General features: G+C 42.5%; 1 protein-coding gene across 1 annotated transcript in view; it reads right to left on the bottom strand.

Annotated features, from left to right (window-relative positions):
• The window catches only part of IMPG2 (interphotoreceptor matrix proteoglycan 2), a 56,445-nt gene that overhangs the window by 31,864 nt on the left and 6,333 nt on the right, over positions 1-18,248 (bottom strand). The window contains exons 3-5 of the mRNA XM_035115465.2: positions 13,409-13,575; positions 3,463-3,494; positions 2,997-3,020 (exon numbers count right to left, since the gene is read on the bottom strand). Coding sequence (XP_034971356.2) covers positions 2,997-3,020; positions 3,463-3,494; positions 13,409-13,575 — 223 coding nt within the window. The remainder of the gene's footprint in view (positions 1-2,996; positions 3,021-3,462; positions 3,495-13,408; positions 13,576-18,248) is intronic.

The following is an 18,248-nucleotide window of genomic DNA, read 5'->3' as shown; positions in this document are numbered from 1 at the left end:
GCCGACTGGGGACATCTGCCTCAGGCCTCAAACAAGCTCTGCATGAGCCTGTCCTCATCCCTTCACAGAAACACAAAACACCAAGCCAACATGCCCATGCACAAAATCCTCACTTTCCAAATCTGAAGCCATCTTGAGAGCTCTGCCACCATATTTCAGGTCACTAGTCCAACCACCATGTTGCCACATAGTCTGCCCTCTGAGAGTGGGAAGGGAGCAATCAGTCTTGAAATGTTCATAGTGTTTAAGAGTGTCGGCCATCTGTGATTGGCATTCTTGAGCATGGCTGTCAGAGCATCTCTTTGGCATCTACTCTCAAAGGGCAGGTGAAGGAGTGTGCACGATAACTGGACACATTTTCCCTGTAACTCTCATATTTTAGTCAAACCTTCTTGGAGAACTTCTAAATGCATTCACGTGGACATAAAATGCCAGTGAACTGCTTCCTTTCTGTTCCATCCCCCCAATGGCCTACCCGCATAGGATTGTATCCGCTGGTATCACTGTTGACAATAAGGGTCATCAGAACAGGAAGTGAAGACATTTCCAGCTTTTCTACTTCCCCCAGCTTCCCTAAATGTGCTCTGCAGGGTCCTCCAACCATCTAGCACAGATTCAGGGGTGTGAGGGAGCTTCAGTGGGGAAGGGTATCTCAAAAAATGGCCTCTTTCCCCATTCTGCTGACAGAACTCCTACTGTCAGCTGAGCAACACTGTTGGATACATCCAAAAGTAAATTCTTGTGGAAATTGCATCAGTTGTGAAATTATAAATATTCTTAAGGAGTTCCTTGCCCCTTAAGGAAACAGATATAGTCAGTGTGTTTATAAACTGCTTCAAAAGCCACAGCAGGACAGGCTACTGCTGAGTTAATACATCAGAGTAAATTTTGTGAAAATAGATGCGTTACAAGCACACCAAGTGCATCTCTGTTTTCGTCAATGAAATGTTGGAGAGTATGGTAGCCACATTTGGCACCTGTCTAGCATCTGGTGTAAGAAGTGAGAACAACACATCTGCTAACACTTGCACATGCTTGGAGATGCATGCCTCCCCTTCACACTTTGTGCATGTTGGACACATAATGCAGCTGCCACACAGTGTGTGAATATCAATTATTGGAATGGCAACTATACTGAAGTTAATTCTACTTCAGACGTATTTGTTTTCTCCTCTTAGCTGCTCTTCGAAAAAGAGCAGCTTTTCCTGTCATGTTTAATAGAAAGCAGCATGATTTCTTGACATCTAAATGCAGCTCTGATTCCTTAGTTACAATGCCAGTTTATTGCTCCATGGAATGTCTGGACTTGGAAGCCATCCCTGGCTGCCTCCTGATTTTCGGGGGGTGGGGATGGACCACGTATTGGAATTTCAGCCTTGCAAACAGAGTCCAACCTCTCAGCACTTGAGTACACATGTCCCAGTACTTCAAAAAATAATGACACAATAAAAATTCCTTTAAAAATTAGTTGAAGTTGAAGTGCTCTTGTTCTCTCCAGGACAGGCCTCAACTTAGACAGATCTTTGTGGTCAAGATTTAAAAGCATATCCAAAGACATTCTGGGTTTATATAAAACAATGCAGTGTTGAAACACACACTGCAGAAAATTCTGTTCAAAATTAGAGACTAGTGCCATATAGAATCAGAAGGAAATCTAAAATAAAGGAGTTTTGGATCTCAAAACTTGAGCTTTGACAATATGTCCAAACTTGAACTTGGAGACAAGTGTTGCATGCAACTGTAATTACTCTTCCAGAAAAAACCCCCACAAACCCAGATTTTGTTCATGGGGAATTCCACGAATGTGGTCAAACCCCAGCCTTGCTATTTAAACTTTTTACATGGACAGCATAGTCCAGAAGGTATCTCAGTAGTTGTGATGATATGAAAAAAGAAGAAGAAGAAAATGGTTTCTGGATATTTAAATACCAAAAACACTAGAGGTAATAAAGCATACAGCACTTATATCTATGGTATGGCCCTTTGAATGTTGTTGGACCACAACTGCCACAGTTCCCTAACACTGGCCATGCTGGCTGGGACTGATGGAAGTCCAACATCCATTGAAGGACCACAAGTTTACTATCCCTGGTTTAGAACCTAAACTAGTCAAACTCTAGGATGTCATTTTAAAAAAATGCTATTGTAGTTACGCAGTCATTTTATAAGAGCATTTATATTCTGTTTAAGAGTATTTTATTTTATCTTTCCAGTGAGTGCATTGCTTACATATGCATTCCCAAATCTACTGGCAGAATTTATTTGCAATGATGGCCAACGGCAGCCACAGTTACTTCTAGCCCTTATACACAATATATAGACAGGAAGCCAAATAGTTCCTTGGACCCGCCTAGCCCAGGAGGGTTTATTAAATGCTTTTCTTTGAATAGCAGGCCTCCATACCACATCACAAACTGCTTATGAAAATCGCCTGCACTTTTGTCATGTGGGATGAGCGGCTGCTATTCCAGAAGCACAACTGCAAAACTCCCTTGAGTGTGAGGAAACAGTTGCACACAGTCCTTTGATTAACAAATTGACTTATTCGTTATCTTATCTTTTGGAACCCTGGTTATCAGAAAAGTGCTTTAGGGTTTGAATGTCAACCCTTCATAAGTATGAAATTACTAGGCTACATGCCAATGTCAACAAGTTCATTTCTAGCTCTTCTAATTAACACATACATTTTCATGTGGCAGCATGAAGCCTGGCATAAAGTCCAAGAAGGCAAATCTATCTATCTATCTATCTATCTATCTATCTATCTATCTATCTATCTATCTAATCTATCTATATGAAAGACACATGCCAAAGGTGCATTGGGTCGTGAGTCTGCTTTGAGGTTTACACATGAGACCTTCAGTCTGTTTAAGCCTCTAGTGCCACTTTTTGATATTTATGTGAAGCATATTCTTACGATGCTTTCATAAAACTGAACACCAGGCAGAGCGGGAAAGGGAGTAGACTAAAGCTTTGAAATTGTATAAGTGACTTACCCACATGCCCAATCGCTGCAGGGACTGACAAGAAACCAAAATTTTAAAAGAAGCATAAATAGTTGAAATGCTACTTGATGTCTAATCAAAATAAAAAATAAAAATCCTTCCAGTAGCACCTTAGAGACCAACTAAGTTTGTCATTGGTATGAGCTTTCGTGTGCATGCACACTTCTTCAGATACACTGAAACAGAAGTCACCAGACCCTTATATATAGTGAGAGGGTGGGGAGGGGTATTACTCACTATATACCTGTATAAGGGTCTGGTGACTTCTGTTTCAGTGTGCATGCACACGAAAGCTCATACCAATGACAAACTTAGTTGGTCTCTAAGGTGCTACTGGAAGGAATTTTTTAAATTTTGTTTCGACTATGGCAGACCAACACAGCTACCTACCTGTAACTAGATCATATGTCTAATGATATACACTATTTGTAAAATGCAGGGTAATGTTGATACTCACCCACCCATTGGGTCTTTAGCATAGGACAGCTTCTAGAAAAATAGAAAATTAAATTTCAGGTAAGTACTTGGATTTTGCAGATTTAAGAGTTATATTTTTGCACCCTCTGTGATACCGCTCCCATTCAGGCCCGGCTCGCCCATTGACTCTAGTGGCGCAATGCACCACGGCACCTGGGTGATCAGGGGGTGCTGAGGGGCGCCCCAGCAAGTGGGGGAGCTTCACAGCGGCCTCCCTTTTCCCTCCACCAGCCGCGCCGCGAGAGCAGGGAGGGAAGCAAGAGGAACAGGGGCACTAGGACCCTGTTCCGCTCTGCAGCGCCAGGGTCATCCCTCACCCCGGCGCTGCGTTTCATTGGTAGAGGTGACGCCACATGGAGAAGAAAGCTTGTGGCCTTGTCCCTATACCCTCTAAGCACTCAAGTGCAGTCAAGGATGGTGTCCTGCTGCCGTTGTTAGAGTAAAACTCAATTGCCAGTCTGATTAGTTTCTGGATGTATAATGCCTACTTCTCTCTTGTCTAAGGCAATCCTTTGTCTCTGTGTGTGAAGTTTCCTTTTCCACTGAAAAGATGCCGGCTGGCTGAGTTCTTAGTGTGCTTCTCGTTGGCTCTGAATTGGCAACGAGAATACTAAAGTAACCTTGCAACTATTTCATTGGACCTGCCAGTGCCTTTTGTCAAATTCCAAAAAATATACAGGGTCATAGTCTAAACAGGCCTGTCAAAATCATAATCAATCCCTCTCCACATGGCAGCACCTCTACCAATGAAATGCAGCGCCCTGTTGGCGGGAAGGAACCCGGCCTGGCCTGGCCTGCCCAGTCACCCCGCTCTGCTGGGAGAAGGGAGAAAGGCCGCACGGAGCAGCGGTGCCCCCTCCCCCACTCAATCCAGCGGCATCGGACAGGCAGCCGGCCCTGCTGTGAGGTGCAGGGGCCGCCGTGAGGCTCCTGCTGCCCGGCACGCCAGGTAAGAGTTTTTCTTTTTTTTAAGAGTGGGGGGGGCGCCCGAGGGATCCCTGCACCAGGGCGCCCGATGACCTTAAGACGGCCCTGCTCCCATTCTTGTCTAGCGCAGGTGAGCCTACACAGAGAAAGCCCCTTGCAAAGATCCTTGGCTATATCTATTCAGGTGGACAGGAAAACTTCAGATGGATTACTCAAATCAAACGACCACATTTGCTAGGTTTCCTTGTTTATATTAAATGGTGCCTACTGCATTTTATATTAAGAAAAATCAAGGGGGGAGGGGAAAGGTTAAATATAAATCCACCTTTCTTTATGTCGCTTCAGAAAACTTATATGGTCTTGTTAATGTGATCAAACTCCATTCAAGCTTTCTGAGAACCACCAGCAAAACTGGACGCAAACAACTGGAGGAATCTGATTTGTGTAACTGTTGAACAGCTATGCAGAAAGCCATCCACAATTAGTGTGGCATTCATCACTACAGTTCTCTAGAACTATTATATTACAGGCAAATTCAGAAGAATAGCATGGCATATTTTGGTTGTCCTGTGTGTGTGTCATGTGTGTGCACGCAAGCAATATCATATAAGGGACAGCATAAAAGCAAGCTATCAAGGGAGTGACAAGTGTACTTTTATCATTGGCATGTGTTCAGGCTAAAAAAAAGTACCAAAAATTTGGTATTTTCTGCCTCATTTTTAAAGTTCGTATTTTTAAAGTAACATAGTTGGAATTTTTTAAAGTTAAGTTTTAGTTTTTTTGTTTGATGGACAAAAATTAATGTACCGGTACTTTTTAATTATGTGTTCAATAAATACTCACTTTTAAAATAAATGAATAAAATTCACTGAGTTCACACCCTAACGAAATTTTGCACAAACGTCTAAATAAAGGATAAAATCAGGAATATCCCTTGAATGAAGGACACTTGGAAGGTGTTTGTCTGACTTCATAACACCTTAGTCCTACGACTCTGGATGACCAGAGAATATTATTACAATAAATTTCTGCGTTCTGGACACCTTTCTAAAACCACCAATAAAGCAAAGCATCAGTAGTCCATATGCTCCCTGAATAACAACCAGGAATGATCCTTTTTCCCGCTCCATGGCCATACAATTCCTCTAAGTAGTAAATAAGGAAAATAACTATTTTCCCAAAACGCATCTCTCTCTAAATTGCTTAGGCAGGTGACCCGGTCAAGACCAGCAGGCTTAAAATAACACTTACCAGAAGTGTTCCGGTTTGATGGCACATGTAAGCGTGCTGTCACCCTGGATATTGTGGGATTAGGCACTCACTCCTGCTGTCTGGGCTTAGGACTCTGGGCAGGTGGCTTTGAAAGAGTGCACGAAACACACTGCACTGGATCAGAAATACTGATGCTCATCCCTTGGCTTTATTTTATTCTATTTATTAAATTTATGTCCTACCCATAGGAGCCCAAGGTGGCAAACATCAAAATGTGAAAACAATACAATTTAAAATAAGAACAACAGCAGATAACTGCTGTCTGGAGACAGGCAGTCAGGTTGTGTACTCACAGCAGTGACCAGAGGAGGAATAACCATTTGGAAGAGCACAGAGAGAAGAAATACTGTGGTGCCTCTGTAGCAGCACAACTGGGTGCCTTCATCTGCTCTAGCTGCAACAAAACATGTCTCTCCCGCATCAATCTCTACAGCCACAGCATGTGCTGCAACCTTCCAACCGTTTGCCTTCACTCCCTAAGTCTCGCTCCTCCATTGTCTCCCGAGATGGACAGATGCCAAGAGCATACCAGTTAAAAATGAATTGTATTATGCCTGCCTTCCAAAAGTTTTCTTCAAGTCGAGCAATTTTCATTGCTCCCTCAGTGTATGAGTTTCAGGCAAACTCAGGATTTAATATCTAAGGGCATTTTCCCAGCTCAGTAACAAGATGCTTCGTGCTCCCTTCCGTGGCCCAAGATGCACATAGAGCTTCCTTGCCTGCAAGGAATTCCCAATTCAGTAGTGGGGGCAGCTGCATGCAAAGGTTTATATGTGTGCGCAGGACCTGCTCTGCCTTTAGGCTGAGTGAGGCAGCTGCCTTAGGCAGTGAGAGAGCATGGAATATTAGTGAGGTGTTGGAGAAGAAAGCTTGTGGCCTTGTCCCTATACCCTCTAAGCACTCAAGTGCAGTCAAGGATAGTGTCCTGCTGCCGTTGTTAGAGTAAAACTCAATTGCCAGTCTGATTAGTTTCTGGATGTATAATGCCTACTTCTCTCTTGTCTAAGGCAATCCTATGTCTCTGTGTGTGAAGTTTCCTTTTCCACTGAAAAGATGCCGGCTGGCTGAGTTCTTAGTGTGCTTCTCGTTGGCTCTGAATTGGCAACGAGAATACTAAAGTAACCTTGCAACTATTTCATTGGACCTGCCAGTGCCTTTTGTCTAATTCCAAAAAATATACAGGGTCATAGTCTAAACAGGCCTGTCAAAATCATAATCAATCCCTCTTCACAGGGAACTGTTATCATTCCTGAGGGTTGGACTACTAGACAATCCTAGGGGTGCCTTCCAACTCTCCAATTCTATGGTGGAATCTACACACATATAAAAAGCATTCTGAAAATGCGTTTTTAAAAAAAAGATATTTAAAATATACATTTAATTTTCCATAAGGCTCACCATCGCTATCTAGTGTCACACTGTATATTGTACTTAAAACAGACTTGAAATGTTTTCTTTGCAGCTGTATAGAAGGCTGTCTATGCTTTTTAATATTAAAAAAATGCAAGTAACATCAAGTGCTTCACTAATAAACAAGTAACAGACATACACTAATATGTTTCAACCATAAGCTGTAACAAAATTGGACAGGGCTTACTAGTAAAAGTGAAAAAGGCATATCTAGAAAACCTGTGTCTTCTCAGTGGCTCTGTATAATATAGAACTAAGTATAATATAGTTCTCTGTATAATATAGTACTAAGTGCCTGGGTAAAAACTTGAGTTGCAAGTTGAGGCAAATTAAGCTGCTTGGGTTGATGGATCCCAAGTAAATATAACTGTGAATAAACAATACGACATCTGCACATGTTGTTAGTTTAAAAAGAGGGAAAGGATAAAGTGGTGCTTGTTCATATCTAACTTGAGCCTTGGCATACTGTACTTGTCTGAAAGTATTTGCCAAAGACTTCCAAAAGAAGCCACTTGCAATACTAATGTGATAACAAGCTCAAAGTTATAGGAAATGTCTGGAAAATCTTGGGCCTCTGCTCCAAAGTCTGGAAGATAATCTTGAAGTGCACACAAATGTGCCTTAAAAACAGGAATCATTGTTTTTCTCTCTCCCACAGAGCAAGCACCACTTCTCCCCTCCATTTTACAATGTTTTTTTAACAGAGGTAGTAGCCACTATGCTTCAGGCCACTTCTGTTTTTTAAAGAATTGCTTCTATGTTCATTTGTTCATCTGGTGCCTTCTTTATTTTTAGCACACACGCACAAAGAATTGAAAAACTGTTCCCAGGGTGATGGGAAGATGGGTTTGTGACACCGTGAGCCTCCAACCAATCAGCACTGTGCTCTGCCAGGTTCTGACCCAATTACACATAGTTTTCTCTGTGTTTGATCCTGGGGCAAAAGATTCTGGGTGCAGTGACTGGAATACAGTGACTGGAATTTCCTTACAATAAACATTAGGGAGAGAGTTTAGAGATGATCCCTTTCGAATGGTGTGAAGGTGAATTTGAAGAAACTCCAGCAGAAAACTGGCTATTGTTTTCTCCTAATTAATAAAACCACCATGTTAATTCTTGTCTCAAGATATTGAACCCAAACTTACTGTACTGTGTATGAATAAAATGCAATGAGTGTGCATCACTAGACAGAGAGTGGACACACCAGGAAACAAAACACAATATAGTTCAAGAACAAACATTCTTGAAGGAGGCACAATAAAACCCAAGAAACCTTATGGAATGGAGAAGAAAAGTCATTTTGTTTGCTTATTTCAAGTTCTGGTAGAACTGTATGTAACTAAGGATAGAACTATACATTACAAAAAATGCAAAACCACCACTGCCAACTCTACATTGCATTCTCCGCATCTCTATTTGAAATGTCTAATTCAATGTACGGTATACCCTGACATCACTACCATGTCTGTTTCTCTTCCCCCAGTTTTCTCCATAGGCTTCTGGAGGGACACACTCAGCATAATGATACCAGAATATAAGGGAAATTGAACTCAATATTAGGTAGGCAAAGGGGGGAACAAGAAACAGGGCTGCTATTTCCTACAGCAGTCATGTGGGTAATACCCATACCGGAACTACATATTAATAAGGTTTAAATTCCAAACACTAACATTAGTTTGCTCTTTACTTAAACTGCCACAACAAAGGGGTGTGGAATTGGAAGGGACCCCGAGGGCCTTCTGCAATGCAGGAACCTCAGCTAAGTCATCCCTGATGGCCACCCAGCCTCTGCTTCAGAACCTCCAATGAAGGTGAGTCCACCACCTTCAAGCCTGCTGCATCTTCCTTGCGATAGACCTTTAGATATTTGAAGAGGACTATCATACCCCCTCCCAGTCTCCTCTTTCCCAGGTGAAACATACCCAACTCCCTCAACTGTTCCTTAGAAAGCTTGGTTTCCAGAACCTTGCAGAACCATATTGGTTGTTCTCCTCTGCATGCGTTCCAGCTTGCTAATATCCTTCTTAAAGGTGTTGAACAACAAGGGACCCAGGACAGAATCCTGCAGCACCCCACTTGTCACTTTTTTCCAGGATGATGAGGAACCATTAGTGAGAACACTTTGGGCTTGGGTCAGTCAGCTAGCTACAAATCCACGTAACAGGTAACTCGTCCATTCCACATTTTATCAGTTTATCTGCAAGAATATCATGGGGGACTTTGTCAAAAGCCTTAATGAAATCAAGATATACTACATCCACAGTATTCCCCTGATCCCCTGATCCTCCAAAGCTTGTAACTCCATTAAAAATAAGAAAGAAAGAAAGGAAGGAAGGAAGGAAGGAAGGAAGGAAGGAAGGAAGGAAGGAAGGAAGGAAGGAAGGAAGGAAGGAAGGAGATTCATTTTGCATTACTTGTTTTTGTGAAATCCATTCTGGGTCTTAGTAACCACAGCATCCTTTTTGAAGAGCTTACATACCAACCATTTAATTATCTGTTCTAGGTCCTTTCCTGGGATTGACGTCAATCTGACCACTCGGGAGTTACCTTGGTTTTCTTTTCTTTTTTCTTTTTGAAGATGGGCACAACATTTGCCTGCCTCCAGTTTGCAGGAACCTCACCTGTTCTCCAAGAATTCTCAAAGATTATAGAGGCTTTGAGATTACACCCACAAGCTCCTTTAGTATCCTTGGGTGCAGCTCATCAGGACCTGGAGATTTGAATTCATTTAAAGTAGCTAAGTGTTCCTTTACTACCCTCTTTTCCTATATTGGGCTGCAGCTCCCTCCTTGTATCATTTATTCTGTTACCACCAGGTTGGGCACTGTTCTCCTATTGGGTGAAGACAGAAGCAAACTAGGTGTTGAGCAATTCCACCTTCTCTCTGTCACCCAATAGCATTTCTCTGTCTTCTCTATACAGAGGACCTACCACCTGCTTGTTCTTCCTCTTGCTTTGAAAATAACCAAAGAAACCTTTAAAAATTATTTTTAACCTCTCTTGCATATCTGAGCTCATTCTCAGCTTTAGTCCACCTGACCTTCTCCCTATAACTGTTGGCAACTTGTGCATTGTCTTCCTTTGTGATTTCCCTTTTCTTCCACTTCTTTTACATGCCCTTCTTAATTCTCAGCTCATCTGTAAGCTCCTTATGCAGCCACACTGGCCTCTTCAGATGCCTCCCACTTTTCTTTATTGTTGGAATTGTCTGCCATCGTAGCTACAATATTGCACCTTTAAGAAATTCCCATCTATCTTGGACTCCTTCCTCTTTGAGTACAGTGGTACCTTGGTTTAAGAACAGCCCTGTTTACAAACGATTCGGTTTATGAACTCCACAAAATCAGAAGTAGTGTCCTGGTTTGCGAACTTTACCTCGGTCTAAGAACGGAAGCCAAACGGTAGAAGAGCACCGGCGGCGGAAGGCCTCATTAGGGAAAGTGTGCCTTGGTTTAAGAACGGTTTCGGTTTAAGAACGGACTTCCAGAACGGATTAAGTTCTTAAACCAAGGTACCACTGTATTTCAGACCATCACCCAGTATTTCCTTAAACTTCAGCGTAATTAAAGTCCAGAGTGCATGTCTGATTACATTCAACTTTCCCTTGCCTCTATATCATGAAACCCAAGAGGACATGATCACTTCCTTCCAAGTTTCCCAGTACTTTCACTTTGTCGATCAGTTCTTCCCTGTTGGTGAGAACCAGCTCCCAGATAGATAATCCCCTTGTTGGTTCTTCCACCTTCCGGGAAATGAAATTGTCAGCCAGGCAGCAGGGAGTCACCTACCACCACATTTCTCTTCCTCCTAGGGGAGTAGCAGGAATCGCTCTGTACATTGTACCTTCCACAGCCACCTGCGTGTATTCTGAGGTCTGCAACCGCTGTCCTTGCTCCGTTGGCCCAGAATCAATGTCTGGGGTGAGGGTCTGGAATCGATTTTGCAGCTCCAGTGACATAGCATGGCTCCCGACAGTCCTGCTTCGGTGTGCCACATTCCTCCAAGGATTTCTCTCCTGCAATGGGTGGTCTCCCTCCTCCCTAGGGGCACCCCACCTGCATCACAGTTTCAGGACAGTCCACTCTGCTCTATCACTAATTTCCTTGTCTTGCCCAGTAGCCCAAAGTGTGGGTAGGTGGGCCTCAAGTTGCCATACTTTCTCTTCCAAGAAGGCTTCCACTTACTGCAGGTGTGGATTTGGGTACTCTCACGCAGGAAGAAAAACATGGTACAGATGTTGCAAGTCACTGCAGCAGCTCCCTCGCCATCCACGAGGCAGCACTCTGGGCCTCCCCTTCAAAAGACCCCTGCAAACACCCCTATTTACAAGTCCTGGTCACAAGCTCCCAGAGGCTGCAATCAGCTAAATAGAACTGCTGGCTGCTAACTCCTCCTGCAATATGTTCTTTGACAATAAATCCTCTAAGGATTAGGGAATCCCCTTTCTGATCCTGTGTTACTTTAATCTTGTGCATCTGAACGTTGAAGATACGTGATTAAATATTTCTATGAGCAACAAATATCAAAGGAGCTGTGATATACCGTACATACCGATCGTGCTATTAAAAAATATTAACTGTTTTCAAAATGCAAAAAAATACTTCAGTAGTTAGTGATGTGTTATCATAATAATGAATATTTCTATTTAATATAATGCCCGCATGCTCATATCTTAGTTTGGTGCTGAGATCTTTGGCTAGGTAGCCCTCCACCCCTCCCTACCCAGTTTCATTCCTGGGCTCTGTGCTAGCACAAATAACATTAGAACATCATCAAAATGTTCCCATTGAAAAAAGCACCAGTCTTTCCCCCCTCAGTTTATGCATGCCATGTCCCACACCCACCCAATGCTAGCTCAGCCAATGATCGGGTGGTGGATAGAAGCAAGTTTTGCATTGGCTGTTGAGAAAGTGGGCTGGTTAGTATAGCCCTTTGGAAGAACTTCATATCACTGCCAAATATTACTAATTCGTTGATTAGGCTTTTGGACACATGCAAAAATTGATTTAAAAAATATCCCCCTTCGCATGCCACACTATCACTTTGCACATCCGGATAACAACTGAATGTCATAACATCATTTTTCTTACAAACGTAGCTGACTGGAAGGTAAGCTGTACTGTTTTTTTTTTACTTCCTTGCTACACAAGGCACTTAGAATTATTATTTTTTGAGCACCAAGAAGAAAGTGGAAAAACTTAGTGAAATAACAAAAGCATGGAATCAGAGTTGGAAGCAACCACAAAACTCATTAAGTTTGGTCCTTTGTCTAAATGCCAGGACCAACAACCCCTAAACCAATTTGTCTCTATTCCCCATAGATCAACCCAAGCATGCTATGCCAGAACATAAGAATAGCTTATTGTCTGAAGGTGCCTGAAAGGCAAATTAAAACACAATCTTGTACGTAACCTAAGGTTTATTGTTGTGCTGTTGAAAGGCAAATTAGGCACAGATGATTCAAACCAGCTTGGATTATTTATCCCCACCCAGGTTCACAAGCCAAACAAATCAGTGGACTATGAATATCACTCAGGTGGTCCACTGCATGGCTGTGGGCTTATGGTTGAAGATGGGACCACATCCATTGCAATAAATACTCATACAGTATTGATTTTAATTGCACTTTATTGCTTTTACTTCTTACGCTGTATCACAATGTGAATTCTATGGAATTCAAATTGTAATGCAATAAAATACAATATACAAGCAACATTGAATTCTACCCAGTATCTCCAAAATCTTCATTAGATGGCTTGGGCTCTTTCACCCCCATAATTGGGGATCTTCTCCTTTGCTTTGATTATGTATCTTTTGGCAACAATAATTTTTAATACATAAATCAACATTGAAACAGCACAAAAATAACAAAAATCAATATAAAAACATTGGGGAATGGAAACAGACCAGTTTGTGGATTGTTAGTTCTGGCGTTTGTGAAGCCAGGGGTTTTTTGGGGGGTGGGTGGGGGTTATTTGGTTGTTGTTTTTATTTTGATTATGTATTTTGTGGTTTTATATTTTGATTTTATTCTGTGAACCGCCCTGAGACCTCCGGGTATAGGGCGGTATATAAATACTACTGCTGCTGCTACTAATACTCCTAATAATAATAATAATAAGCAATAAGCTAAAGAGGAAGGACATCTTTGTAAAAGTTCAGAAAGCTAAGCAAGCGTTACTGAAATTTAATTGTGTGACCTACTTCCATTTCAAGGCATTAAATAAAAGTCCAACCAGCAAAATAATATATTGGTCTTTTTTTTACTAGTCAAAGACTTCAGGCTGAGATATTTTTTTATCTGTCCCCTTACCTACCTTCATTATGAGGCTTTGATGCTCCTCAGACTGACTGAAGTTGGTACCCATCTCAAATATACTCATAGTTTCTTCTTCACAGAGATGTAGCCAATTTTGGTACTCTTCATGTCCTGGAAGCCTATCCCAGAATGTTTTGAAGACTTCCCATACTGCTTCCTGGCACACTGCAAAAGAAAAAATGTAAAGTACTATTGTTGTCCACTACCATCACAGGTTGTCATGCAAAAAATGAAGCAGACTTGAACTTGGTTGCTCCAGGAGGCAAGCATAGCCCCAGTGAGCAGAAACTGCAAGGAAACAGTTCACCCAAACATTAGGAGAAAGTTCCAAATGGTAAATGCTGTTCAGCAATGAAACAGACAGCCTTGAGAGGCAGTGGTTCACTGGAGGTATTTAAGCAGATGCCGGGCAACCATCTTTCAGAGATAACGTAAGTCTCATAATGCATTGCAGATCCTGCACTGAGCAGGGACGGTTGGACAAGACGACGTCTAAGATTTCTTCCAACTCTGATTCTATGTTAAGAAGCATCCTGTTTTCAGCTGGGTAAAAAATAAAAAATAAATAAATGCCCAGGAGCAAAATCCATTGTCATATTACTGCAAGAAGTGGGAAAGTAGACATTGCTGTGCAATATATTTTTGTTGTGCAAGCAGAAGTAGCATAACGGTACAAAACAGTGCATGATAGGTTAACACAGCACAACATTTCAGGCAGTCCAAGCTGCCTGTTGGATCCAGCTATAGCCCTATAGGACGCGGGTGGTGCTGTGGTCTAAACCACTGAGCCTCTTGGGTTTGCCGGTTTGAATCCTCATGACAGCGTGAGCTCCCGTTGCTCGGTCCCAGCTCCTGCCATTCGAAAGCACGCCAATGCAAGTAGATAAATAGCTACCACTGCAGCGGGAAGGTAAACGGCATTTCCGTGTGCTCTGGTTTCCATTACGGTGTTCCATTGCACCAGAAGCAGTTTAGTCATGCTGGCCACATGACCTGGAAAGCTGTCTGTGGACAAACACCGGTTCCCTCGGCCTGAAAGCAAGATGAGCGCTGCAACTCCATAGTCACCTTTGACCGGACTTAACCATCCAGGGCTCCTTTATCTTTTTTTTTTGCCTATGCTAGAATGGGGCTCTTCCTAGCAGTGTAGCTGCTGCGCTGGTGGGTTGCCACAGCTGAATCCCACTGCACGTCTGGAAAGGCCACACAAGCAGGGCCGTCTCAAGCAGGTTGGGCGCCCTGGCGCTGAGGCGCGGAGATCGCTCTGCCCCCCCCCTGCCCTCACAGCGCGTAGCACGGCTTCCACACGGCTTTGCCGTGCAACGCCACCCCTGCCGGCCCGGCGGCCTGGCGCCCCGCACCACCGGGACTATACCTAGATCCGGGCCTGCACACAAGCAGGGCATGAAGGCAACAGGCCTCCTCTGGTGTTTGTCTCCCTATCATCAGACCTTACACCTCTTCATTCATTGAATTGTTAACTTTTACTTTCAAAAATTCATTTTGGAGCAGCAGTATACTGCCTCTGAACACGGAGACCATGCTTCAAATCCAATGGTGGGTTGGATCACTTTTGTGAGGGGGTAACCCTTGTTTTTAGTAGTTCCACCTTCCTGCTACAGCCTCACTACTACATACTTCCTGCCGTTCTAATCTAGATCGCTCAGCCCCTGGAAATGGGGGGGGGGCTGCAAAGTTTTTCCCTCAGGTTAACAACAGCTAGCATCAGGAACTATATTCGGCGTGCGGGATTTGGATTGGGAAGCGCAGATCGTCTAATTCAGATCTTGGGCCAGTCACCGCATTTCTGCCTAACTTACCTAGTAGGACTGTTGCAAGGATAAAATGGGGTGGCGCCATAAATGGTGGCCTACATGCCTTTCAGGAAAGGGAGGGCAGAATTACTCTAGAGATTCCAGGTGCAGCCATTGAAATATTCCTCTTGTACTTCTCAGCAGAATGGATCAGAGTTGTCCAATGGCTACAGGAGCATAGTGAGAAGGAAATGGAACTGCAGCAGCACTGAAATGCTCTCTTAGCAGGCTCTTTTTAGCTCCGCAGTTTGTACCTGCAAATCACTCTCTCCCCCACCTCTACCTACCCCTCCCACCATTCATCTGAGCACCTAAGATTTTAAAAAAGCAAGACGAAGGTTTTTTCTTGTTGCTTAGGGGAAAGAGGGGGAGAAATAGGAGGGGTGGGAAGAATGAAGTGGATTTAGCCCACAAAAATCAAGTACCGACATTCAATCATGCTGGCCACAACCTTGTTCAGAGGTTACACACAGAAGGGAGGACAAGTGGGGTGGGGTTTGTTTCAGTGAAAGTCTTAAGAGGCAGAAGCAGGCCCTGGCAGAAAAGGATGACCTTGAACTAGTCTCAGGAAAGTGGTTTTTGTCAATCAGCTTAGAAAGGTGGGGGTTGGGACAACTCTATGCTGGATACTCCCTGGACTTAATTTCAAAGACAGTGCAAGCCTTTGTAGTATCAACGACCATAAAACCCAAATTTTATTCAACACAAAAAATTATACCGCCCATATTTTTATGTTCATTTACATCAATTGTGCTTTTCCTTCTCATTTCCCCTAAAGATAAGGAGCTTTTAAAATTAGCTTATACCGTTTTGTTTTGTTTTAAATAAACATATGTAGACATTTACATTACATCTTTACTGTCTGCGTCAAGTCAGTCATTTATTAGTAATTTATTATTGTTATTTCTGTAATCTTTGGTATGTGCCAAATGCAGCTAACATAATGATGAGTCAGATAAATGCCACACTCTTCTTCCTTATTAAGCAGTTATAAACAGACTGCTTTCATTGACACGACCTCCAGACAGATAACTTTGGCCTGCTGTAGATGGGTTTGGCAGTTGCAATAGATTTCCTCTAGGAGATTATAGACCGAAGTAGTGTTTGAAATAGGTGCCGTAAGGAATCTGCCTCCTTATGTTTGGCATTTGAGTAGGGACTGTGGCTTCCTATTTGAAAGCTACATTTTTGTCACACTGAGAGTGATACATTATAGGTACATTTGAGTTGCAATAGCTGAAGAGTAGAATTTAAATACAACTTCAAAATCTGACATTTCAATTTTTTTAAAAAAACTTGCTTTTGGGATTTAACTTCATGGGACACTGTTCAAAAATTACTCTTGTGGCTGAACTCTGTGGCAATGTGAAACCTCAGAAACCAACCTCAATACAATAATAATTACGCCATATATAAACACACACACACACATATCCCCTCAAACCAACAATATCATTAATGGTAGAGTAGAATACAAATGCAAAAGTTTGCAAGGAACATGTTCAGGAACATTTTGATATTCTCTAAATTTTCTTTCAGCTCTAATGCTGATGCACTGATACCATCAGGGCCAGACTTTTGGGCCGAAGGCCAATGGAGGGGGTGCAAGCAGCATAACGAGGCACCTCCTAAAATAATGTCATCCGCTACACAAGTCTTAAAAAGTATAGGGGCCCTAATCTGGTCACCTTCGCAGCGGAAGTAGCGCTACCTTCAAGAAATAGTCTTGGTCACCACCAGCACCTGCTTTCTAAGGTGTCTCATGTTTGGTTCTATACTGAACAGTGGCAATTTCCAATCATCGGGGGTTGGGGTTGGGGAGTGTGTTGTGACAATAATTAAAGAAAGACAGGTAGAGGACAGAGCTTCAATGTGTGGGAATAATCCACGAGAAAAGTTTGGGAAACCAAGGCTTTCAACACACTCCTGTTTACTCTGCATCAAGTGCACTTCGACTTCTGTTTTGGGAAGCAATGTATGCATGACATTAGTCTCAATCCACATCCACCCAATATCCATCCTCTTGCTTCTTATTAAATACTGCATTTTGATGGGCTTTCCCCCCAAAAAAGCTTTGATCCAAATTGAGAAAAAGAACAACAAAATGCATTTTACAGCTTTAATGTGCATGCAGACCAAAGTTCATTTAACAAGAACAGAAATTACTTAAATGGCTGTTTCTTTGTATATATTTTAAAAAAATTTATATGGATTCTATAAGGTGGTCTATATCTGTAATGCCTAATAAAGGTTTGGAGAAAGAAAAATATTTAATAAGAACACTAAATAATATGTGGGTTTGTCTGTTTACAATTCTAGCAAGTGATCCAGTTCACCATGCGGGGAGGGAGCAATATGGACATACAGGGCATTGAGTGCAGGAGAAAGGGGATGATATGTAGATGAAGAGAAGACTGTGGTAAAGGACTGGTGTCTGCTTCTACTAAGTTTTCAAATGCCAACAGACAATGGTCTGGCTACTCTGACACTTGCTGTAATTGCAAATGTTAATTAAAGGCAATTTTATTTAACACAGGCCAATTTTCTTGCTAAGAACCCCTGTTGTTTTCTTTAATAGTTTCATGCTCCTAGTCCTCTTGATTATGACACCTCTCTACTCATCCCCTTTTAATTGAGGGTTTCATTTAAAAAATGAATTAGGCAAGGCTACGGTATCTGAATGCAAGCTGTTCTTCCTTTTAACTGCCTCAATCAGCTCTTGCTGGCTTAGGGATTTAGTATCCGTCCTTCCAGTTAGTTAGTGTGACAGCAGCCACCCCACTGAGCCCAGTCTCAAAAGCTCGGCACCATCTGTAGGTTCTTATTGCATTAGCCAAACATGAACTTAGAAAGGTATGTCCTCTCTGGTGGACAGAAGGGATAAAGCTTCAGGAAGTCAGTGCACCTTCTGCTGTGCCAGGGAAACCCACAAAAACCAGACGGGAAAACGAAACACGCTACCGCTAGAAATTCTTATTGTGCACACTTAGCAATATTGAAATATGAAAGAGAACCTCATTACTC

Source organism: Zootoca vivipara, chromosome 4, assembly GCF_963506605.1.
Source record: "Zootoca vivipara chromosome 4, rZooViv1.1, whole genome shotgun sequence".
In the NCBI taxonomy this organism is placed as follows: domain Eukaryota; kingdom Metazoa; phylum Chordata; class Lepidosauria; order Squamata; family Lacertidae; genus Zootoca; species Zootoca vivipara.
This window is presented reverse-complemented; position numbering and strand designations above follow the sequence as displayed.